Source organism: Neovison vison, chromosome 13 (genome assembly GCF_020171115.1).
Source record: "Neovison vison isolate M4711 chromosome 13, ASM_NN_V1, whole genome shotgun sequence".
Classification (NCBI taxonomy): domain Eukaryota; kingdom Metazoa; phylum Chordata; class Mammalia; order Carnivora; family Mustelidae; genus Neogale; species Neogale vison.
In genome coordinates this window covers 94,400,838-94,426,352 of record NC_058103.1, presented here as the reverse complement: position 1 = coordinate 94,426,352, position 25,515 = coordinate 94,400,838, and the positions used below count along the sequence as shown (strand labels likewise).

Below are 25,515 nucleotides of genomic sequence, written 5' to 3'. Positions count from 1 at the left end.
TCTTCACACTGCAACAGTCCATAGTTCCTTCCAATCACTAGAACAACCCATAATCCATGAGTTCATCATCAGGAGTGACAGGAAGAGGGAGTCTGCCTAATAGGCACTTGACATCCTGTGCATACAGGAAGAGCTCATATGCAGTAAAATATACACAGAAGGATCCAAGTCTCTCAACAGGTTGGCACAAAGTACATCAATTTGGTCCATCCATGTCATTTTCCATGGTTAGCTTTTAAGAACATAGATTTTGAAGTCAAAAGAGATGGGTTCAACTCTACTTATGCATTACTAACCATGACCAGGCATTTTGTCTAACTTGCTTAACCCTCAGTTTCCATGTGTGCAAAAGAAGGATAATAATACCTATACATATGGTTATTATGATAGATAATGAGACAATAGATATAAATCAGATAAATAGCAAATTTTGTGGCAAGTTATCTGGACACAATAAATATCAACTACTACTATCATTATTATAAAAAGCCTCTATGCCAACAAACAAAAAGTTCTCAACCCTTATTTTATCCCAAAGATAGGATATCTATCAATCTTAACAAATGCTCATTTGAAGACATCATAGTTGTATGTGTATATTTATTTGTAAGTGTGTACCCATGCTCATGTACCATACCATGCTAGAAAGACATGCCAAAAAGTCAAGATAGAAGTACAAGGAATATATTTTTTTAAAAACTTGGCAAGTGAGTCTGATAAATAGCTCCACTCTCCTGCAAGAATCACTGAATCAGGCTAATATTGAAGTTTAAATATTCTAAGAAAAAAAATAAAAGAATGTAGTTTTCCAAAGTGAAGCTTGAATTAATATGAGAGTCAAATTATAAGAGAATCAAAATTATGTTAGCTACAGGAAAAAAAAAGATAATAGAAACTCTAGTAGCAGGTAAAAAACACATAAGAAAATAAGTATATGATAAAGGCAGTATTTCAAATCAGTGGAGGAAGGGAGAACCTAGTAATGTCATGGTAAAACAACTGGACAATACAGGAAATGATATATTGGAACTTTTCCTCATGCCCTATGCCAGGACAATTTCTAACTAAATTCAAGCCTAAGTCTTTTTTCTTAACTATACAAATATTAGCAGAAAACATGGATTATATCTTAGTAACACCTGAATATGGTAAAGATTGAAAATATTAACTATATCAAATTAAAGTTTTAAATGCATGATAAAACCAGAAGCAAGGCAGAAAAGATAAATGTGATATTAGAAAAAAGTTTTTTTTTATTAAAATAATTTATTTATTTTCAGAAAAACAGTATTCGTTATTTTTGCACCACTCCCAGTGCTCCACGCAAGCTGTGCCCTCTATAATACCCACCACCTGGTACCCCAACCTCCCACCACCACGCCACTTCAACCCCTCAGATTGTTTTTCAGAGTCCATTGTCTCTCATGATTCACCTCCCCTTCCAATTTACCCCAACTCCCTTCTCCTCTCTAACACCCCTTGTCCTCTATGATATTTGTTATGCTCCACAAATAAGTGAAACCATATGATAATTGACTCTCTCTGCTTGACTTATTTCACTCAGCATAATCTCTTCCAGTCCCGTACATGTCTTACTAGTAATCAAAGGATTAACGTGAAAGATTTTCCACTTTTCACATTGGCAAAGGCTTAAAACCTGATAACATCCAGTGTTATTGGTGTTATTCCTTCCATAAATGTTTGATAGGATTTGCCAATAAAACTACATGGGTCTAGGACTTTCTTTGTGGTAAAGTTGTTAATAATTATTTCAATTATTAAAATATTGAATCATTAAAAAAATAAAATAAAAAGGGTTTCTTGTAGAAAAAAAAGAAAAGAAAAAAGTTTTTACAACTCACATCACAAAGAATAATAGCTATAACAGTAAAGAACTTCTAAAAAATACGAACAAACAAATGGGCAAAGCATGAATATACAATTGACATTTAAGGAGATATAAATGATGTTTAAATACATAAAAAAGTTCAAGCTCTCATATTAAGATATATACAGAGTAAAACCAATGTGGATATCAATTTTGACCATAAGGTATGAAATATCTGACTTCAATACTTAATAATACAAACTGTTGGTTCAGCTATACAGAAAGGGGCACCATCTGCATTGTTGATAAGAATACAAAATAGTTACCTCTTGACATTATTTATAAAATTTACCATGCTACTAGCTTTTGACCCAACAATCCTAATTCTATCCTAACAACACATTTCAAAAGTACAAAATAACCAAAGCACAAGGTTACTTGTGGCAGCATTGTTTTTAACAGTAGAAGATTGGAAAATACCCAAAAGAAAATGAGAAAAAAAAACTGTATAAATTATACATAATGGAACACTATGGTACTATAAAAATTGCTGAGGAATATCTCCAAAAAGCAGCTATGGAGGAATCTCCAAGATATATGTTAAATAAAAACAGTAATTTGAGAAAGAGTATCTCCAGGTTGTTAATTTATTATGTTCAAATGGGGGTATATGTATTAGGCTTGTATGTATATATAATTTATAAACATACATTTTATAAATACTTACAGAAACATATTTTCAACAATAAACAAAAATTTAAAATGGTTTCTTATGGAGAGAGGAAGAGATAGGGCAAAGAACAGGGATAAGGGCTAGATTTTTCAGAATATATATTATTTTCCAGTTTTAACATTGAAATCATGTAAATGATTTTACATAATTAAAAATAAAATTAAATCAAAAGAAAAATGTTCTCTAAGATAAGTCATAAAAGGAATCTCAAAAACTTACAATATTAACACCTGAACAACATATGTTCTCTGACCACAATTCAATTAAATTAGAAAGCAACAACCATAAGATATATAGAAAAGCCCAGGTATATTAAAACTAACCATCTATCTTTGAACACGTTCAAGGAAGAATTACAATGAAATCTGAAAATATTTTAACTGAATTATAATAAAATTAGAATATGTCAAAATTTGTTATGCAACTAAAGAGAACTTCAAAATGTCTTAGTTTAACATTGTGTTTTTTTTTCTTTTTTTTTAAAAAAAAATCAAAGAGGCAACCCACGGAATGGGAAAAGATATTTGCAAATGACAGTACAGACAAAAGGTTGATATCCAGGATCTATGAAGAATTCCTCAAGCTCAACACACACAAAAGAGACAATCATATCATAAAATGGAAGAGATTATGCTGTGTGAAATAAGTCAAGCAGAGAGAGTCAATTATCATATGGTTTCACTTATTTGTGGAGCATAACAAATAGCATGGAGGACATGGAGAGTTAGGAAGGAAAAGGGAGTTGGGAGAAACTGGAAGGGGAGGTTAACCATGAGAGACTATGGACTCTGAAAACCAATCTGAGGGGTTTGAAGTGGGGGGGGGTGGAAGTTTGGGGTACCAGGTAGTGGGTATTACAGAGCGCATGGATTGCATGGAGCACTGGGTGTGGTGCAAAAATAATGAATACTGTTATGCTGAAAATAAATAAATAAAAAATAATAAATAAATAAATAAATAAATGAATAAAATGGGGGAAAAGCAAAAAAAAAAACTAAAACAAAAAAATAAAAAAATAAAAGATTGAAATTATGAAAGCAATAACACAATATATATTGATATAAAGATATTTTTTAATGACTGTATTTGAATTTTAGAGTTTTAGTACATAACTACTCTTCAATTCATTACAAGGACTCAAAGCAGCTATGAGATGGCAGAATACTAAACCCCCATAAAGTTGTTAAAAATACCTGCTTCGATTTTCAAATTAAAATTTGTACCTCTTGGAACTCCCCTGGTTTGTTCAAATATTAATTCATTATTTTTCAAAATTCCCAGGGAGAAAAGCTGTTAAGAGTATAAGGGGATAGTTTCTTTAAACTTGATAGTTGTGCCAAACTGATACTATCAGTGGTTCATATAACTCACAATATCACAATGGACATCTAAGGTAAACCTAACATTCTCCAATTTGAAAAAAAAAATTATCAGAGCACAAAGACACAGATCATCACATTGAACTGCTCAATTTCCCTGGATCTCTTCTGCAAGTTGAGATAATTTACCTTTGGGAAAACCAGTGTACAGAAAAACATGGCTTCCATTAGAAGAAATTATGGACTCTACCCAGTCCTACCATACAGTCCAACTAATTGACTACCTTCCAAATGGTAGGAACTATTTATAACTTTCTGTCTTAAGAAAAGGTGGTGAGGAAAAGGATGTGAATTGTCTGTATGTTCAATCTCTTGAAGCTCCTGCTGAGTGAGACCTGCACCTAAGCAGGTACAAATGAAACCTGCTCTCCAACTCCCCCAAAACTGGTTACATTTTGTTCCCAAACCTTCTTCTCTCTTTATCTCAAGGTTCTTTCTGCTCATGCTCTTTACTTGAATGATTTTTACTCATACAGTTATATATATATTCTGGTCTCATTTTCATAATTTCAATTGTATTTTGAGGTGAATTTCTCTTTGAAGAGCCCATATCTTTACTAAATTGATATGTGAAAGGGCTTCAAATTTCCATCCCCCTTTTTCTGTGATATTATATTCATGGAAAAAAAAACTTTGTTTTGTCTATTTCATTCAAACAGAGCACAGTCTAGCAGAGCAAGCTATCTGCATCTTTGGAGAGCAAAATTAATCGTCTTTAAAAATCATTATTATTTTTAAAAACTTATTGAATACTTATTATATGACACAGCATGTTTCACTGTTTTCCATGTATTAACTCATTTAATCATCACAACAACACTATAAGGTATGTACTATTTTTTTGGTCTTTTAAAAAAATTTTTTATTCACAAGTAATATATTTTTTTTGTTTTTTGAGTTTTTTTTCCATTTATTTATTTTCAGAAAAACAGTATTCATTATTTTTTCACCACACCCAGTGCTCCATGCAAGCCGTACCCTCTATAATACCCACCACCTGGTACCCCAACCTCCCACCACCACGCCACTTCAAACCCCTCAGACTGTTTTTCAAAGTCCATAGTCTCTCATGGTTCACCTCCCCTTCCAATTTACCCAAATTCCCTACTCCTCTCTAACGCCCCTTGTCCTCCATGCTATTGGTTATGCTCCACAAATAAGTGAAACCATATGATAATTGACTCTCTCTGCTTGACTTATTTCACTCAGCATAATCTCTTCCAGTCCCGTCCATATTGCTACAAAGGTTGGGTATTCATCCTTTCTGATGGAGGCATAATACTCCCTAGTGTATATGGACCACATCTTCCTTATCCATTCATCCGTTGAAGGGCATCTTGGTTCTTTCCATAGTTTGGTGACTGTGGCCATTGCTGCTATAAACATTGGGGTACAGATGGCCCTTCTTTTCACGACATCTGTATCTTTGGGGTAAATACCCAGGAGTGCAATTGCAGGGTCGTAGGGAAGCTCTATTTTTAATTTCTTGAGGAATCTCCACACTGTTCTCCAAAGAGGCTGCACCAACTTGCATTCCCACCAACAGTGGAAGAGGGTTCCCCTTTCTCCACATCCTCTCCAACACATGTTGTTTCCTGTTTTGTTAATTTTGGCCATTCTAACGGGTGTAAGGTGATATCTCAATGTGGTTTTAATTTGAATCTCCCTGAGGGCTAATGATGATGAGCATTTTTTCATGTGTCTGATAGCCATTTGTATTTCTTGATTGGAGAAGTGTCTGTTCATATCTTCTGCCCATTTTTTGATGTGTTTGTCTGTTTTGTGTGGGTTGAGTTTGAGGAGTTCATTATAGATCCTGGATATCAACCTTTTGTCTGTACTGTCATTTGCAAATATCTTCTCCCATTCCGTGGGTTGCCTCTTTGTTTTTTTGATTGTTTCCTTTGCTGTGCAGAAGCTTTTGATTTTGATGAAGTCTCAGAAGTTTATTTTCGCTTTTGTTTCCTTTGCCTTTGGAGACGTATCTTGAAAGAAGTTGCTGTGGGTGATATCGAAGAGATTACTGCCTATGTTCTCCTCTAGGATTTTGATGGATTCCTGTCTCATTTTGAGGTCTTTTATCCATTTTGAGTTTATCTTTGTATACGGTGTAAGAGAATGGTCAAGTTTCATTCTTCTACGTATAGCTGTTTCACTTATTTGCGGAGCATAACAAATAGCATGGAGGACATGGGGAGTTAGAGAGGAGAAGGGAGTTCGGGAAAATTGGAAGGGGAGGTAATCATGAGAGACTATGGACTCTGAAAAACAATCTGAGGGGTTTGAAGTGTTGGGGGGGTGGGAGGTTGGGGTACCAGGTGGTGGGTATTATAGAGGGCACGGATTGCATGGAGCACTGGGTGTGGTGAAAAAATAATGAATACTGTTATGCTGAAAATAAATAAATTAATTTTAAGAAATAAAATAAATGTATTTAATAAAATGCAAAAAATGATTAAGCTATAAATTTGTTTTATGCATTTCTGTACTTTTATTTTGCAATTAAAATAAATTAAAGTCAAAGCATGATAACAGTGGCAGCACAAAACCTCCAACCTGTAATTACCCTTACCTAATGACCTACATTCAATTACCATTTATTGAGGCTATTCGCATCAGTGTATATGTATTTTTAATACTTAAACACAATGCTCCTCGGCCTGAGGGCATAAGCACATAAAGCAACTATACCATCAGGGAGTCAGAACAACTCAGAAACTTTTTGTCTGTTGCATAATTCTCCCTTGTGCAAAGAGTTATACAAAATACTGCCATCATAAAAGCAGTTAATTACCAGCACTAATTGTGTTTGGGTAGTGACCAGGTTCAATTCAAAGACTTGATAGTGCCAGCCAGAAATCAGTGTGCCATGGAAACTGTCCCCTAGAAACATGCTGGTTTTCCCAGAGTAACTACAGGGAGAAGCAGTTAATGAGTCACCTGGGGGATCTCATCTTTTTCTGAAAATTACCATTTCACTCATCTACTTTTAAAAAAAAAAGATAAAAGAAAAAAATGGCCATGACGTCAAAAGAACACTCTTGAATAACAATGAGAGAAAATAATAAAAATAATGGGAAGGGGAAAATTTTACCAACAATTTCAGCATTGCAATGTCCCTCAGCCTTTGAATAACATCTTCTAACAGCATAAACTAAGGAGGTTCTGGCAGATCAATTTCATTCAATGTATTCTAGCTTTGGGTCTATGTTTGCAGTCAACCAAATAAAGCAAACTGTTACAGTCACTCCAAGCCATCCAAATTAATATACTGAATATAAAATCATTGTTTAAAATAGTAACATTAATTGTGGTCCAATTCAACATTAAACTTCTTCCCTTCTAGTCCCAACACCTTTAGGACCCACTTCCAATATATATGTTCAGATTTCTGTTGATATAAATATATAAAATCTTAGTTCTTCGGTATGTATTGTATCTTGTCATGAATTCTACTTTGTCCCTGACTCACTGGAGCTTTCTCAGACTTCAGCCTGCTTATAGGACTAGAAATAATGTGAAGAGGTAGGGTCAGGCACTGAGGATTATCAGTAATCCTATGGCAACCAACTCAGGAGAGGTCATTCTAGTTTTCAGAGTGCAGACAAATCTCTTCAGAAAGAGGGAAAAAAATGCTTCCACCAGGAAGGATAATCAAGAAAAGTTAGGAAGTTTTTTATTTCTTTTCAGTGTAACAGTATTCATTGTTTTTGCACCACACCCAGTACTCCATGCAATACATGCCCTCCCCAATACCCACCACCTGGTATTTCCCTCAACTCCCTTCTCCTCTCCATCTCCACATGTCCTCCATGTTATTTGTTATGCTCCACAAATAAGTGAAACCATATGATAATTGGCTTCTCTGCTTGACTTATCTCACTCAGCATAATCTCCCAGTCCCATCCATGTTGATAAAAAAGTTGGGTGTTCGCCCTTTCTGATGGAGGCATAATACTCCATAGTGTATATGGACCACATCTTCCTTATCCATTCATCCATTGAAGAGCATCTTGGTTCTTTCCGCAGTTTGGTGACTGTGGCCATTGCTGCTTTAAACATTGGGGTACAGATGACCCTTCTTTTCACTACATATGTATCTTTGGGGTAAATACCCAGGAGTGCAATTGCAGGGTCATAGGGAAGCTCTATTTTTAATTTCTTGAGGAATCTCCACACTGTTCTCCAAAGTGGCTGCATCAATTTGCATTCCCACCAACAGTGGAAGAGGGTTGCCCTCTCTCCACATCCTCTCCAACACACGTTGTTTCCTGTCTTGCTAATTTTGGCCATTATAACTGGTGTAAGGTGGTATCTCAATGTGGTTTTAATTTGAATCTCCCTGAGGGCTAGTGATTGTGAACATTTTTTCATGTGTCTGATAGCCATTTGTATTTCTTCATTGAAGAAGTGTCTGTTCACATCTTCTGCCCATTTTTTGATATGATTATCAGTTGTCTGTACAGTTTTTTTTTTTTAAGATTTTATTTGTCAGAGAGAGAAAGAGCAGAAGCAGGGGGAGTAGTAGGCAGAGAGAGAAACAGGCTTCCCACTGAGCAAGAAGCCCAATGTTGGACTCAGTCCCAGAACCCTGGGATTGTGACCTGAGCCCAAGGCAGCCACTTAATTGACTGCGCCACCCAGGTGCCTCACAGACTTATTTTAAACCTAAAAATACAGACTGAAAGTAAGAGGATGAAGAAATGTCCATCATGCAAATGGTTATCAAAAGAAAAGCCAAAGTAAGGGCATCTGGGTGGCTCAGTCAGTTAAGTATCTGCATTTGGCTCAGGACATGACCCTGTGGTCCTGGCATTAAGCCCTGCATGTGGCTCCCTGCTCATCATGGAGTCTGCCTATCTCTCTCCCTTTGCACCTCCCCACCCTCCTCATACTCTCTCTCTTGCTCTCAAATAAATAAAAATTTTTAAAAAAAGAAAGCCAGAGTAGCAATACTTATTTCATACAAAATAGACTTTATTTATTTATTTTGGCTAGGTAGAGCATACTTAACTGGTGTTCCCAACAATGTAGGGCTCTCCAAGCCTCTCCCTTTCTTCAAGGAGTGGAAACTATGGAGGTTGGGAGATTCTCCTTGTATTGGGGATGAGTTATGGCAAATACTTCCCAGGATCTGAGGGCCTCTCTCTTCCTCTTGCTCTCACTGGGGGTAGCGGTTTAGAGGGCTCTTACTCCCTGAAGGCCATGAAGATCATAACATCTACCACCCAGTTGCTGTAGCCAAATGTACTGTCATATCAGGAAAGGAGCTTGACAATGTGGTCACTGAGAAAAATGCCAGTCACAGCATCAAAGGTAAAAGAGTAGATGTCATTGTTAAAGTCACAGGAGACAACCTGATCCTCAGCATTGCCCAGAATGTCCTCGAGGAAGCCGTCAGATGCTTGTTTTACTACCTTCTTGATGTCATTCTATTTGGCAACTTTCTTCAGCAAGCAGGACAGATCCAAAATTGACACAGTGGGGGGTAGGAATATGGAAGCCATGCCAGTGGGCTTACCATTTGGCTCAGGAATGACCTTGCCTTATAGCCTTGGTGGCACTTTAGAAGCAGAAATTGTATACTGAGCAGCCTCCTTGGCTCATGCCACAGCTTCCCAGAGGGTCTGCCAACAATCCTCTGGGTGGCAGTGATGGCATGAACTATGATCATGAGTCCCTCCACAATGTCAAAATTGTCATAGATAACCTTGGTCCCACACTTCAAATGAGCCCTAGGCTTCATGGTGGTGAAGAACCCAGTGGACTCAACAACACACTCAGTATGAGCATCATGCCACTTGATGGTGAGATTTCAATTATCAAAGTTAGAGATGGGCTTTCTGTGATGACAAGTTTCCCATCCTGAGCCTTAACTGTGCAATGAAATTTGCCATGGATGGAATCATATGGAACATGTATACCTTGTAGTTGAGGTCAATGAAGGCATCACTGATTGTGACAATTTCCACGTTGCCAGTATTAAAAGCAGCCATAGTGACCAGGCGTGCAATATGGTCAAATCTGTTTACTCTGACCTCCACCATCTTGTCTCTGGGTCATGGCTAGCACTGCACAGAAAATGTGGCTGTCTGCTGAGCAGGAAGAAGCAGAGACCTAAGATAAAATAGACTTTAAAGGAAAGACTGCAAGAAGAGATAAAGAAGGACACTATATAATAATAAAGGGACATTCCAATGGGAAGATACACCAATTGTAAATATTTACACACCCAATATAGGAACACCCAAACATTAAAACAATAACAAACATAAAGGAACTAATCAATAATAATACAATAAGAGCAGTGACTTTAACATCCCACTTACATCAAAGGACAGATCATCAAAACCAGTAACTGGGTGCTTGGGTGCCTCAGTCAGTTGAGCATCTCCTTGCCTCAGGTCATGATCCTGGGGTCCTGAGACTGTGCCGCACATTGGGCTCCCTGCTCAGTGGAGAGCCTGTATCTCCTTCTCCCTGCGCTCCCCACACTGCTGCTCTCTCATGCACTATCTAAAATAAATAAATGTTTAAAAAATTAATTAAAATTAACAGGTAATCAGCAAAGAAAAAATGGCTTTTAATCACACACTGAATCAGAGGGACTTAACAAATACATTCAGAACATTCCTTCCTAAAACAGCAGAATACATATTCTTTTCAAGTGTACATTGTACATTCTCCAGAATAGATTGTATATTAGGTCACAAAATAAGCCTTAACAAATTCAAGATCAAAGTCATACCAGGCAGCTTTTTTTTTAGAGATTTATTTATTTATTTGACAGACAGAGATCACAAGTAGGCAGGAGGCAGGCAGAGGTTGGGGGGAAGCAGACACCCTGCCAAGCAGAGAGCCCAAAGCAGGGCTCGATCCCAGGACCCCAAGATCAGGACCTGAGCCAAAGGCAGAGGCTTAACCCACTGAGCCACTCAGGTGCCCCCCATGCAGCTTTTCTGACCACAATGCTATGAAACCAGAAGTCAACCACACAAAAAGTGTGGAAAAACCACAAATACATGGAGGTTAAATAAATAACAAATGGGTCACCCAGGAAACAAAAAAGAAATTTAAAAAGGCACATGGAGGGAGCCTGGGTGGCTCAGTGGGTTAAAGCCTCTACCTTTGGCTCAGATCGTGATCCCAGGATCCTGGGATTGAATCCCACATCAGGTTCTCTGCTTGGCAGGGACCTGCTTTCCCCTGCCCTCTGCCTGCCTCTCTGCCTACTTGTGATCTCTGTCTGTCAAATAGAAAAAAAATCTTAAAAAAAAGGCACATGGAAGCAAATGAAAATGAAAACACAACAATGCAAAATGTCTGGAATGCAGCAAAAGCAGTACTAAGACAGAAGTTTATAGCAATACATGTCTATCTCAAGAAACAAGAAAAAACTCAAACAAGCTAATTTTATACCTACAGGAGCTAGATACAAAACAACAAAACCTAAAACCAACAGAAGGAAGGAAATAATAAAGATTAGAGCAGAATTAAATGATACTGAAACTTAAAAAGATATACAACAAATCAATGAAAACAGGAGCTGGTTCTTTGAAAAATGTTAAAAAAAAAGCGGGGGGGAACCCTCCTACACTGTTGGTGGGAATGCAAGCTGGTGCAACCACTCTGGAAAACAGCGTGGAGGTTCCTCAAAATGTTGAAAATAGAACTGCCCTATGACCCAGCAATTGTACTACTGGGTATTTACCCTAAAGATACAAACGTAGTGATCCGAAGGGGCACGTGCACCCGAATGTTTATAGCAGCAATGTCCACAATAGCCAAACTATGGAAAGAACCTAGATGTCCATCAACAGATGAATGGATCAAGAAGATGTGGTATATATACACAATGGAATACTATGCAGCCATCAAAAGAAACGAAATCTTGCCATTTGTGACAACATGGATGGAACTAGAGCGTATCATGCTTAGTGAAATAAGTCAAGCAGAGAAAGACAACTATCATATGATCTCCCTGATATGAGGAAGCGGTGATGCAACACGGGGGCTTAAGTGGGTAGGAGAAGAATCCATGAAACAATATGGGATATGGAGGGAGACAAACCATAAGTGACTCTTAATCTCACGAAACAAACTGTGGGTTGCTGGAGGGAGGGGGTTTGGGAGAAGGGGGGTAGGGTTATGGACATTGAGGAGGGTATGTGCTTTTGGGTAAATTGGAAGGGGAGGTGAACCATGAGAGACTATGGACTCTGAAAAACAATCTGAGGGGTTTGAAGTGGCGGGGGGGTGGGGGGTTGGGGTACCAGGTGGTGGGTATTATAGAGGGCACGGCTTGCATGGAGCACTGGGTGTGGTGAAAAAATAATGAATATTGTTTTTCTGAAAATAAATAAATTGGAAAAAAAAACTTATAAAACTCTAACCAGACTTATCAAAAAGAAACAGACTCTCTGGTCAACAGGGACTCTGGTTCTCCTTCTCCCTCTGAGTGCTCTCTCTCTTTCTCTCTCTCTCTCTCTCAAACAAACATATAAATCTTTATAAAGAGAGAGAGAGAGAAAGGACTCAAAAATAAAATCACAAATGAGAGAAGCAAAAAACCACCATCACAGAAATACAATTATAAGAGAATCTTGTGAAAAACTATATGCCAATAAATTCAACCACCTAGGAAAAAAATGGATACATTCCTAGAAACACATAACCTCCCAAAACTGAAATAGAAAGAAATAGAAAATTTGAAGAGACTGATATCCAGCAAAGAAATTGAATCAGTAAACAAACAAAAAACATCTGAACAGGGACGCCTGGGTGGCTCAGTGGGTTAGGCCGCTGCCTTCAGCTCAGGTCATGATCTCAGGGACTTCAAGGCTATTATGCTAAAAAAAAAAAAAAAAAGAGACAAATAGTACATGGTTTTACTGATATGTGAAATCTAAAAAAAGAAAAGAAAAAAAGCTTAAAACAAACAAAACAATACAAAACCAAACTCACAGATACAGAGAACTGATTGGTAGTCAATAAAGGGGAAGTTTGTTGGGGGTGGGTGAAATGCGTGAAGTGGGTCAATTGTATAGTGATGAAAAGTAACTAGACTTTTGGTGGTAATCACTTTGTCAGGTACACAGATGTCAAATTATATCACTATACACCTGAAACATCTCTAATGTTATATACTAATTTTACCTCATTAAAAAAAAAGAAACCTGAAAAACCTCTAAAACTCTGATAATTTTTTTTTAAAAAACACAAGCTACCAATAGACAATGAAAGAGAGGAAAATATTACAAGTCTTGTGGATACTTCATAATAACAGAATGTTAGGAACAACTTCTCCAATAAATTTGAAAACACAGATTAATATACAAATTACATTGAGGACACAAGCTACCAAAAATTGGATTGCTAGTTGAAAGCCTTTCCACAGAGAAAACGGAAAGCCAAAATGAATTTATAGTGAATTTTACCAAATATTAAGAAAGAAACAATAACAATTCTACAAAACTCCTGCAATAAGTTTAATACGAAGAGATATATTCTATAAGGTCAGCATTACATGCTGATACCAAACCAGCAAAATCATTGTTTCAAAACCCAACATCCATTCTTCATTTTAAGAACTTTCAGCATATTAAATAGAAAGGAATTTCCTCAGCCTGATAAAAAAAACTTCTACTAAAAACCTACAGCTAGCATCATACTTAATGGTGAAAAACTGAATATTTTTCTCATAAGTATAGAAACAGTCAAGGATGTCTACCCTAACCGCTTGTATTCAGCACGACACTGTTTGATGTAGCAAGTACAATAAGGCAACAAAAATGAATAAAATGATCCATACTAGAATATGAGAAGTAAAATGTCTTTATGCACTGAAATGTATAAATATGAGAAGTAAAATGTCTTTATGCACTTATCATCTATAAGGAAAATACTACTTACTCTATAAAAAAACAAGTAGAAGTAAAAGATTTTGCAAGTGTTCAAAATACAATGCCAATAAACAAATTATCTATTAAATGTCTACATATTAGCAATAAGCAGTTATAAATTAAACAAAAAAGACCATTTAAAATGGCACCATAAATTAAAATAGGAATACATCTCAAGAAAGATATGTAAGACCTGTTCACCAGAAACTATATAACATGGCTGAAAGAAATTAAATGGGATTTATATATATAGAAAGATACACTCTTCTCCTGGCTCACTTTTCATAAGGAATAAATACATTCATCAAGTAATAATTATGCTATAGCTGTGACAACACTCATATCAATATTGGATGTCTCAGGTCCTCTGAATCCAAAAATACCAAAGACAGAAACAAAAGGCTGCACCATGATTAGTGAGAAGGCCTTATATTACCTATGAGATCTTCCTGTAAATCACTAGCTGTCTGCATACTCTCTTCATTGCTGCCTTCATGTCCTTATTCCTGAATGTGTAGATGACTGGATTCAGAAAAGGAGTGAGAACTGCATCAAAAATAGCAAGAAATTTGTCCAGTTGTGACTTGGGATGTGGCCATGTATAGACAAACATGGTTGGACCAAAGAACAAAAGGACCACAGTGATGTGAGCTGACAGCGTAGAAAGAGCTTTGGACGAACTGCCTGAGGAATGTTTCCAAACAGTAAACAGGATGAAGATGTAGGAGATGAGGAGTATAGAGAAAGAACCAACACAGATAAATCCACTGTTGACAGTGACCATGAACTGCAATCTGTAGGTATCTGTACAAGCCAGTCTGAGGAGACGAGGAAGGTCACAGTAAAAGCTGTCCAATACATTAGGACCACAGAAGGGTAAATTAACAATAAATGCTAGTTGGAACAGTGAGTGTATTATGCCAAGGGCCCAAGCAGCAACCAGAAACAAAATGCACATCCGTGGACTCATGATGGTCAAGTAGTGCAGAGGCTTACAAATGGCAACATATCTGTCAAAGGCCATGGCAATGAGCAGCACCATCTCCACGCCACCAATGACATGGATGAAGAAGATCTGGGCAATGCAGCCTCCAAAGGAGATAACTTTGCGCTTTCTGAAAAGATCATAAATCATCTTGGGTGAGGTGGCAGAGCAGGCCCCCAAGTCAATGAAAGAGAGACTGGCCAGTAGGAAGTACATGGGGGAATGTAAGTGAGGATCGATGGTCACAGAAAACACAATGAGGATGTTTCCCGTCATGGCTGCCACATAGAGCACAGAGGAGAACACCAGGAGAAGAAGCTGGATCTCCCATGAATGAGTCAGTCCCAGAAACACAAACTCAGACACAACCGAATGATTCCCTCCATCCATGAATCCAGCCAACTCGGCTACTGCTGAAATGATCAGAATTAAGAAAATGAAAAAGAAAATCTGATTATGGAGATGATAATATGTCATAGAACCACCAATGTTTCAATATCCTTATTATTAATGAAAAGTATATAATTATCTACTTTCTCACACGTATAAAAGCAAATCATCACACATGAGCTATGACACAATTTAAACCAAACTTATGACAAATTTAAACCAAAACTCTGACTGCAATGTTCTGTTCTCAAATTAACAGATTAGGCATGGACATGGATACATGAGTATCCATGACATAGAATAACTGTGCAAATCACTTCTGATATTGACTATTCCTCATTTCTAACATATTCCATCTTGCTTTTATGTATATTCTCATAATCCACTTCTCTCCCCAGTTTGCTTTCACAATTTTCCAATAAAAGTAGGAATAAGAGGGGTGCCTGCATGGCTCAGTTGGTTAAGCATCCAACCCTTGATTTTGGCTCAGGTTGTGATCCTAGGGGCATTGAGATCAAGTCCCAGATTGGGCTCCATATTGGGTGTAGAACCTGTTAGGATTTTATCTCCCTCTCTCTCTGCCAACACAGATAAATGTCTCAGGTCCTCTGAAGGACCTCTCTCTCTCTGCCCCTCACCACCCCTTGCTGGCACACTCTCTCAGAAAAATAAATAAATAAATAAATAATAAAGAAAGATAAAAGACAAAAAAAATGGTAGGAATGAGAGGAAAGTATGATTAACAACTGGAATGTCACCTGGAGTGAGACGTGCTTGATATCAGAGTTGAGGCTGATGTTACGACAGATTGAGTTTGAATAAAGAGAATGGGTGTGTGAAATTGGACAGCCCACAAGTGCAATAGAACACTAGTTATATGGACCCTACTACAAAACAGAACAAATATTTTCCCATCACATTATATTATGTTCACTGTCCTGGGTACCTCTAGTTTCCACACAATTTTTTACAACTACAAAACCCTAAACTAACCTCAACATTCATTAAGAATTTCATAAGGAGTCTAAGCCACCTAAGGATGTAAGGCTTTCTCCACACCTAATATATGCACATTTTAAACATTTCGCCAGTTTCTGCTAAGGTGCATGCCTAAAGTGGCCACCAAGGGTGTAACATATCTTTGCAAACAGCTTTTCTCTGTCCACACAAATGAAGGTATTAAAGATCAGCACTTGGAATTGCTGGGATACTACGTTTTAATTCATCAGTGTCTTGGCCTCCCTTTGGTATATACTTTTTTTTTTCCAATTTAATATTTTCAGAAAAACATTATTCATTATTTTTTCACCACACCCAGTGCTCCATGCAAGCCGTGCCCTCTACAATACCCACCACCTGGTACCCCAACCTCCCACCCCCCCGCCATGTACTTTTACATCCACGGACATCCCCCTGCCCTTTAAAGTGCCCAGAACCACCTGCAGGGTAACATGTCATGATATGTGGTATTATCCTCCTTACTTTGACTGAAATCCACTCAGATACTTTATCTTCAAGGCAATTTGGATTTCATACTTTTGATTTATGACTTAAAAATAAGAGGTCGGGGTGCCTGGGTGGCTCAGTGGGTTAAAGCCTCTGCCTTCGGCTCAGGTCATGATCCCAGGGTCCTGGGATCAAGTCCCGCATCAGGCTCTTTGCTCAGCAGGAATCCTGCTTCCCCTTCTCTTTCTGCCTGCCTCTCTGCCTGCTTGTGATCTCTGTCAAATAAATAAATAAAATCTTTAAAGAAAATAAAAATGTCAAATATTAATAAATCACACTTTAGGAAAGATGAGTTTTCTGATCTTGAACCATAAAATCCCAAATGTGACACTGGACATGCAGCTCTTTAATATGTGTAGCAGTTACATGTGAAGTGGAAAGTGAGCAGAGAACAGTGTTATATGTTTCTCTGTGTCCAGGTATCAACCTCAGTCATACTCTATAACAGTAGTTTCTGAGAACAGTATTAATAAGTTTACTTTAGGAACTGATGAAGTACAGTAGAAAAGTATAATGATATCCTTCATATTTGCAGCTACAATTTTAGACTTTCTCACACAGAGGAACAACTGGCCTTCAGTTATGCCTTCAGTCATCCCAGACTGCAAAACTCACAGAAATGATCACTGCGTCCTGCCCTAATTCTGGGTCACCATAGCTGGCATTAATCTCTCCTTTCTCACCTACACACAGTGATTACACGTTATCTGCTGAGCTAACAGTCTACAATCTCAAGGTCACACTTTATATTACCAGTTAGCCAGGGCCTGGAGTAGGAAGCACTAATGCTACTCATCAAGGCAGAGAAAGATACTACCTCAAGGGAATGAAAGGATGAATCATTCATGGGGAAGTGATGGAGGTACTGGGGAGGGAGTCAGGAAATTCAGTCAAAGCATTGATGAGGAAAGCACATGTCCCCAGTGTAATAAGAGAAATTCTCATGGACTTATATAAAGTCTATTTTGTCCAACTGGTTATCATTCAGATGAAAAACATGAAACCCAGCAAAGTAAACTGAGTTTCCAAGATTCACACAAATGGTTTGGGGACCAAAACTATGTTTCTTGATTCCTATTCCAAAAAGAAAAATTCTAGAGGAAGCAATTAAGTAAGAGAAAGCAAAACTCAAAACACTGATTTTTTTTTTCCTGGTTAAAACCAAACCAACCAACACTCAATACAAAATGTCCATTATAATAATGCAAACTGACATTAATTAAATTATATAAAATGTGTGCCCAATTAAAGATTATTTGACTAATACAATAGTAAATTATATCTGGAAAGTGATTATTCATTGCAATTATGATCTGTGTACTCTCTGTATTTTGGTGGTTTTGTAACCAGCCACTACAACAGTAAAAAACTTAACATTATGTTTCTAAAAAGTCCATTCTTTGGTCTTTCTAAATTTTTTTCATCTTTCTTTTTTTAAGTAGTCTCTATACCCAACATGGGGCTCAAATTCATCAACCAGAGATCAAGAGCCACATACTCTACCAACTGGTTCAGCGAGGCACCCTAATCTCTCTAAATTTTATTATCCTCAAAGGTTAATTCAAATCCCAAGTATTTTTGTAGCTCTTATTGACAATTTTCCTTCATACTGATTTATTCTTTTGCTAACTCCCATAGGTGAAAGAATTAAGAAAATGTGGAAAAATACATAAACTGTACACACAACAAATACAATCTAATGTGATATACAATACATGCCAAGTGAATACTAAAATAAATCTGTGGTCATTTGGGCAGAGAAAGGGAAGTGTGTTAAAAACATTCAAAGGCAGGGGCGCCTGGGTGGCTCAGTGGGTTAAAGCCTCTGCCTTCGGCTCAGGTATGATCCCAGACTCCTGGGATGGAGCCCTGCATTGGGTTCTCCGCTCAGCAGGGAGCCTGCTTCCCTCGCTCTCTGCCTGCTTCTCTACCCACTTGTGATCTGTCAAATAAATAAAATCTTTAAAAAAATAAATAAAAATAAAATATTTTTTAAAAATTCAAAGGTAGAAGATAACTTGTATCAGCAAGAGCAGAAGGGTAGCAGGTAGCTACCCCAAGAACACAGATATTGATCTGGCACTTTAAGAATTAGAACTGAATAAAGAGAGATACACAGTACGGGAGAAAGAACTTGAATTATGTAATATGAAAGTCAATTTCCATATTAACTTTTAAAACTACCTATCATTATGCATGTGTGTATAGCCCATATTATATATGCAGGTACATACAGAAAGCCAGTAGATAGTTCTTGATTGAGAAGTTAGATTAATAACCCCCAGCTGTAGTAAGACAATGCCTTCTGGTCAATGATCTTTACTATTTTTATTCTCCTTTCTTGGTAATCTTTTCCAGTCGTTTTAACAGACATAAGGGGAAATTTCTCATTTAAAAACTTATCATTCCATAACTAATAGTCTCTCAGTAAGAAGGCACCTAAAGCTTTACGGCATACTTCTTGGTGAGGATTAAATCATATTTAATCTTCAAGCCTATAGCCAGCACTCAATTTATTTTCCTGAAGTCTGTGGGATAATCTGAGTGCAGAAAAAAAAAATAAAGGAGACAGAAAGGAGAAAGAATGAAGATTTTAAGTGTGGAGAATATGGGGGAAGGGGTAAATCAGGAAAGATACTTATGACAAAGGACAAAAAGAAACCACCAAGAAGAAAGAAAAGGAACTGAACAAGGTTCAGAGCATATGAAATATGATTGCCAAGGTTTCTGAGAACCCAGGTAAGTTAAAGAGAACATCAATCTCTCACCTTAAATTCACTGATTCAGGGCTGCTCCTGACTCTGGCACTGGGTTGCATTTAAGGAAGGCAGATTGCTTCTATTACCTGCCCTGTCAGGCTCACAGAGTTTCTGTGAAAATCACAGATGATAATAAATGGAAAGACTGTCTTTTATAGTATACATTGATACAGATAAGTAATTCATTATAAAATTTTTACTGTTTTGTGATTTGAGGAGCTTAATCATATACTAAACAGGAGAAGGAGGCATACAGAACAACAGACAAGAGGCAAGTGAAATTCTCCCCACTGTGTGTTTCTCTGTGTTCTACTATCCCAGGAGGGTTCTCTGTCCAGTCAACTTCTGCTTCTGAGGGTCACAGTACAGTTATTTCCAAAGGTGGTGTTCTTCTACAGAGTGTAGTTATCACACAGCTATATGCTCACTTTCAAAACTCCAGAGATCATTTCCAAATTTTCATCTCTATATTCTTCAATCCTAAAATACAAAAATTCACAGATTGCCTTTTACACATTACAGTAGAATGAATGATCAGCAGCTTGGGCTTTGATGGCATTACAACTCACTTGCTACATGAGCATGTCAAATTTACATGACCTCTCTGAACTTCAGTATTATCATTACTAATGTGGAGATAATAACACTTCCTTACAGGGTGTTGTGAGAAATAGATGTTATAGGTAAACTTACCTGACTCAGTACCTATCACACAGTGTGGCACCATAAATGTTATCTATTACATGCTGAAGAGTATATATATGCACATGACTGACTTTCAAGTACAGAAAACTATTCCTCAAATTCTGAAACTTCCATTGTTCTACAAGAACTAAATTTAGGCAGAGCTTCTATATCCACATTCGCATTCAATCACTTAAGCATATTTCCCAAATAACAATTTTTCTTCTTAGTGGAAATCAAAAACTAGCCAAAGACTGCCTAAGATGCAGGAAAGTGCTCTGTGTTCTGACGAGGCTGTGATCCTTCTACTATTGCTACTATTGCTACTACAGCAAAGTGAATTTGCTTACTATGTGCCAGAGCTCAAGCCATACCAGTGTTGTACAAAGTCAATCCTCAGCCAACATGAATATAAATATACTTAAGGCATTTCATGATACATGTCACAGAAGTGTAATGCATGAGGAAAGTGAAAAAAAGGTAACTGTAGTGATGAGAAAAGGCAGCATAGCAGATGTGACATTTGTGTATTGCTTCAAGAATTGGCAAGTATTACAATACACAGAGTCTAAAAAAGTTATTTCAAGCAGGTATAAAATATGAAAAGCAGATACATTTGTTGCTCAATGGGTTAATGGTGAAGCATGCAGATTATCTACATAATAGATATTGGTTTTGCAGAATAAAAAAGTAACAGAGAAAGATGATAAAGATTAGTTTGTTCCTGACATTGGGAACTAATACAGATATTTAAGAATTATGAGACAAATGTAGGGAGTCAATGAAGAGGGTGCAAGGAATTGGCGACAAGGCCAGTAATTAGGGAAGATGCTCCATCTGTAAATGTGATGGGTCATTTGGAGGAAAGAAACAATGGAGGTAAAGACTCCTTTAAAGAAAATGCTGAAAGGGACACCTGGGGGCTCATTCGGTTGGGCTGCTGCCTTTGGCCTGGTCATGATCCTGGGGTCCTGGGATCTAGTACCATGTCAGGCTCCTTGCTTGGCGGGAGCCTGCTCCTCTCTCTGCCTCTGCCTGCCACTCTGCCTGTTTGTGCGTGCTCTCTCTCTCTCTCTGACAAATAAATAAACAAATAAAATCTTTAAGTTAAAAAAGAGAGGATGCTGAAATAAAGTAGATCAGGGGAGATATACAGATGTACTAAAACTATAAGGTTTTAGCTTTAAGACTGTCAAGTCAGAAAATAAAAGTATTAAGAAATACATGAAAAAATTGGTGACTGAGTAAAGTTGGAGTGAACATGAGGAGTGATGTCAAATATGACACCAAGATTTGAGAATGGATAGATAGGACAATGGTGGACTCATTTTTAAAAATAAGGAAATTGGACACAGAATTCGTGGGGATAGAGAAAATAGATGATCATATTTCTATTAAACAGTTGGAGTTTCAGATACTAGTGAGATGTACAAGTGGAAATATGAGTCAGGATGTGTAGAAATGAATATATGTCCAAGATATAATTGTATAGTAATCCATATGAGTAATAACTGAATGTACAAGAGTGAATGAATTCCCTGAAGGAAAGAATATAAAGAAAAAAAAAAAGCAAAACCCAACCATATAGAGAAGTCATAGTAATAATGTGAAAGGAGACAAAGGAGCCAACAAATTAGGCAAAAGAGTCTCAGAGGTAGAGCCAGTGGAGAGCCAAAGAAGCCAAAACTGAACTGCTAGTCAAAATGAAGGATGAAAACAGTAAAAAAAAAAAAAAAAATTGAGATACCAATTTACATAAATGTTTCTGCTTTGTAAATGGGCAGTTTGGGACTGGTATATCAAAGGCACACACTGTAAATATCAAATAGGTTCATTAGTGGATAAATAATATGATAAATGACAGAGAATTGTCAGAGAATGGATGAATGAAATGTGTACCCCGTTAAGGGCTAGAAGAAAAAGTTTTCAAAGAACCTATATGCCACTCTGTTGTGACTCACACCTTCAATACTCAGCAGCTTGACATCAGTCAAAGAACTGTAACCATTTGGATGAGGGCGGAGCATTGGAATGCCAGGTGAAGCACATGTTTAAAAAAGGGAAGAAAAGTTTCTGGGCACTGAATAGATGGGTCAGGTGGCCAAGCTGACCACAGTCTAGAAAGAAAGTCACAGAGACTGAAAAAATAACTAAAAGCAAAGCAAAACAAACACAAAGTCGGAGCACCTGAGAGGCTCTGTTAGTTAAGCATCCAACTCTTAGTTTTGGCTAAGGTCATGATCTCAGGGTCATGAAATTGAGCCCCACATCAGGGCTCTACACTTAGTGGGGAGTCTGCTTGAAGATTCTCTCTGTCCTTCTCCCTCTGCCTTTCCACCCCTCCCCAGTAAATAAATAAATACATCTTTAAAAAAAAAAAAAGCCAAGGTAAACTGTTAGGAAACTTGGAAAGGAAGACAGTCATATGATAAACCCTGAGTCTTCCATGATATTCTTCTACAGCTTTGTTCTTTTCTTTGGGGGCTAGATATGCACTTTCCCCTACTCATACCTTCAGCTACCCATACACAGTGACTATCTTTCATGGGCCCGACTCCTGTTCCGTCCTCCTTCTCTAGGATACCAATAGCAACAATCCACAGAGAAGGCTGACATCATGGTGAGTTGAGGAAAACTTAATTCCTGGAACATAGAAACCTTGGTTTGCTGATTTACTCACTACAGATTTTATTTCTGTCCCTCCCACTTACCTGTTTTGCCAAGAAAATTAAGAGAACAGTATCATTAAAGATTCAGATAGATTATAGTTCTCCCCAAATCAAAGGGATCCTATACAGGATCATTATAGACACTCAAAATGGCTGTATAAAAACGGTCAGAACAGCAGCTAATTACATCCCCAGGAGGTAGTGACCAAGTAATGCTGCAGAGATTTGGGATTGCCAAACTGAGATCATTTGGCTTAGGGAATTATTGCCTATGGTTGATTTGGTTCTCCCAATGTAGCCAAGCATAGAAGCTATTAATAAGAAAAAATGAGAGGCATTTAGTTTTCTAACAACAAAGAGACCTTTGCCATTTTTTAAACTTTAAATCTTTATTTTATGATGACTAAAGTTGAATTCAAGAGCAACAGTAAAAAACTATCCTTTGACAATTTTTAACCTTTTTATCAGGTTGATTACCTCAATAATATTCAACTTAAACAAGAATATATTAAAAAGTATGAAGAATAAAAGAATAATACATGGAAATAAAACCATTATTATATTGCATGAAAAAAGAGAAAATATGTGAGAAAATGAGAGTTAAATTGACTTCAAATATAGTGTTTGTGTACATACTCTACTGAATCCTCACAACCACACTATGAAGCACATGTTGCCACCTAATCTCAAACTATTTTTCATCTTAAAGTCACACATATTAGAAGTTTGGTCTATATATGAATTTAAGACAGTCCCCAAATTGTCTTCTTTCTCCTACAACTAACTTCCTTAAATTACTGAAAAGTCAATATTACACAACATATTCATGAAGCACCTATAATCTTGAATCCAAATTTCAGACAAATACAAGAGCAAAAATAAAATTGTTAACCTCAATTATGTAAATAAATTTATACATCCAGACTAAGAGTTCAAACTTGAGATGCTTCTTCTTTCCTCTTTCTTTACAGCAGAAGAAACAAAAATGTAAACTCTATCTACTTAGAAAGGCTGGGAAATAAAGCTACAATTCCAAACCACAACACATTAAAAAAAAACTTTATGTGCAATAAAAATTGAAACAGGACAGGAGTGAACACCAAAATAAAAATCATGCCTCCTAAGATCCTAAACTAGTCACTAAGCTCAACAGTCTCAAAAAGAGATGGATACACTTGGAACAAAACCAATGATCTTTACTTTGAACAGAAACATGGGAATGTGTGAACATTCACTCGACAGAGTGACTGAGGAAAGGCATTTAAAGGGATATAGCACCTTTAGAATAAGTAGACATGTATGGTGGAATGAAAGAAAAATCAAGGCAAGAGGAGGTGGGAAGCAGCAAAACACTTGACTATTCCCATTATGCAATGAGGATAAACCATAAGGCAAATGATCAAAATTAACAAATATGGCTGCTCTGAGCCAGTAGTTAGCCCAGGAATGCAGGAGAGAATCATCCCAACAGTCGAGAGATGATTTGGAGACAACATTGCAAACTCACCTGCCTTCTATCACATCTCACTAAAACCCCTAGTTCCTCCACCACAGTATCTTTTTAAATTTCTAACATATTCAATATTAGATTAATAATTGGGGTGCTTGGCTGGCTCAGTTGGAAAAGCATGGGACTCTTGATCTCAGGGTTGTAAGTTCAAGCTCCATATTAGGTATAGAGATTATTAAAAATAAAATCTTAAAATAATAATTAGATATGCATTATACAAATTTTATTTTATGGGCACCGGGGTGGTTCGGTTGGTTATGCAACTGCCTTCCACTCAGGTCATAATCCCAGGGTCCTGGTATCGAGTCCACATTGGACTCCCTGATCAACTGGGAGCCTGCTTCTCTCTCTCCTTCTGCCACTCCCCCTGCTTGTGTGCTCTTGCTCTCTCTCTGTCAAATAAATAAATAAAATCTTTAAAAAAAAACAATTTTATTATAAAATAAAGCAGGAGATGACCTATATGAAAATACATCAAGAAAGTAAAGGGAAATGACACAAAATAAATATCATATACATAATAGGCTATATACCATGAAGTAGTGAAAGGTATTAAAATTTCCTATGAATTTTTAAAGATCTAACTTCTTTCTAAAATGACAAAAAATATATATGAGTTATGCAATGAAATAAATGACAGAAAATATGAAGTGATGAAAATATATTGGAGAAATTCAAGAAATACAAACAGACCTCATTTTATTGTGCTTTGTTTTATTGCACTTTGCAGAACTGCATTTTTTACAAATTGAAGTTTTGTGGCAGCCTTGCCTTGAGCAAGTCTATTAGTGCCAGTTTTCTAACAGTATTTGCATACTTTATGTCTCTGTATCACATTTTGATTTGCTCACAATACTTGAAACTTTCTCGTTATTTTATGTTTGTTAGGGAGAGCTGTGATCAGTTATCTTTGCTGTTACTACTGTAATTGTTCTGGGGTACCACAAACCATACCCATATAAGACAGCAAATTTAATTTAAAAAATGTGTATGTGCTCACTGCTCATGGCTATTCCCCATCTCTCTCCCTCTCCTGGGACCTCCCTATTCCTTGAGTCACAATATTGAATTGGGCCAGTTAACAACTTTACAAAACCCTCTAAGTGTTCAAATAAGGTAAAGAGTCATTTGTCTCTCACTTTAATTTAAAAGCTGGAATTGATTAAGCTT

The 25,515-nt window shown here is 37.0% G+C and overlaps 1 protein-coding gene across 1 annotated transcript; it reads right to left on the bottom strand.

Annotated features, from left to right (window-relative positions):
* Positions 1-14,278: 14,278 nt before the first annotated feature.
* LOC122893213 (olfactory receptor 4F3/4F16/4F29) lies at positions 14,279-15,217 on the bottom strand. Its single transcript, XM_044230084.1, has one exon. It carries the CDS (start codon positions 15,215-15,217, stop codon positions 14,279-14,281), a length of 939 nt encoding a protein of 312 aa, XP_044086019.1.
* Positions 15,218-25,515: the final 10,298 nt, after the last annotated feature.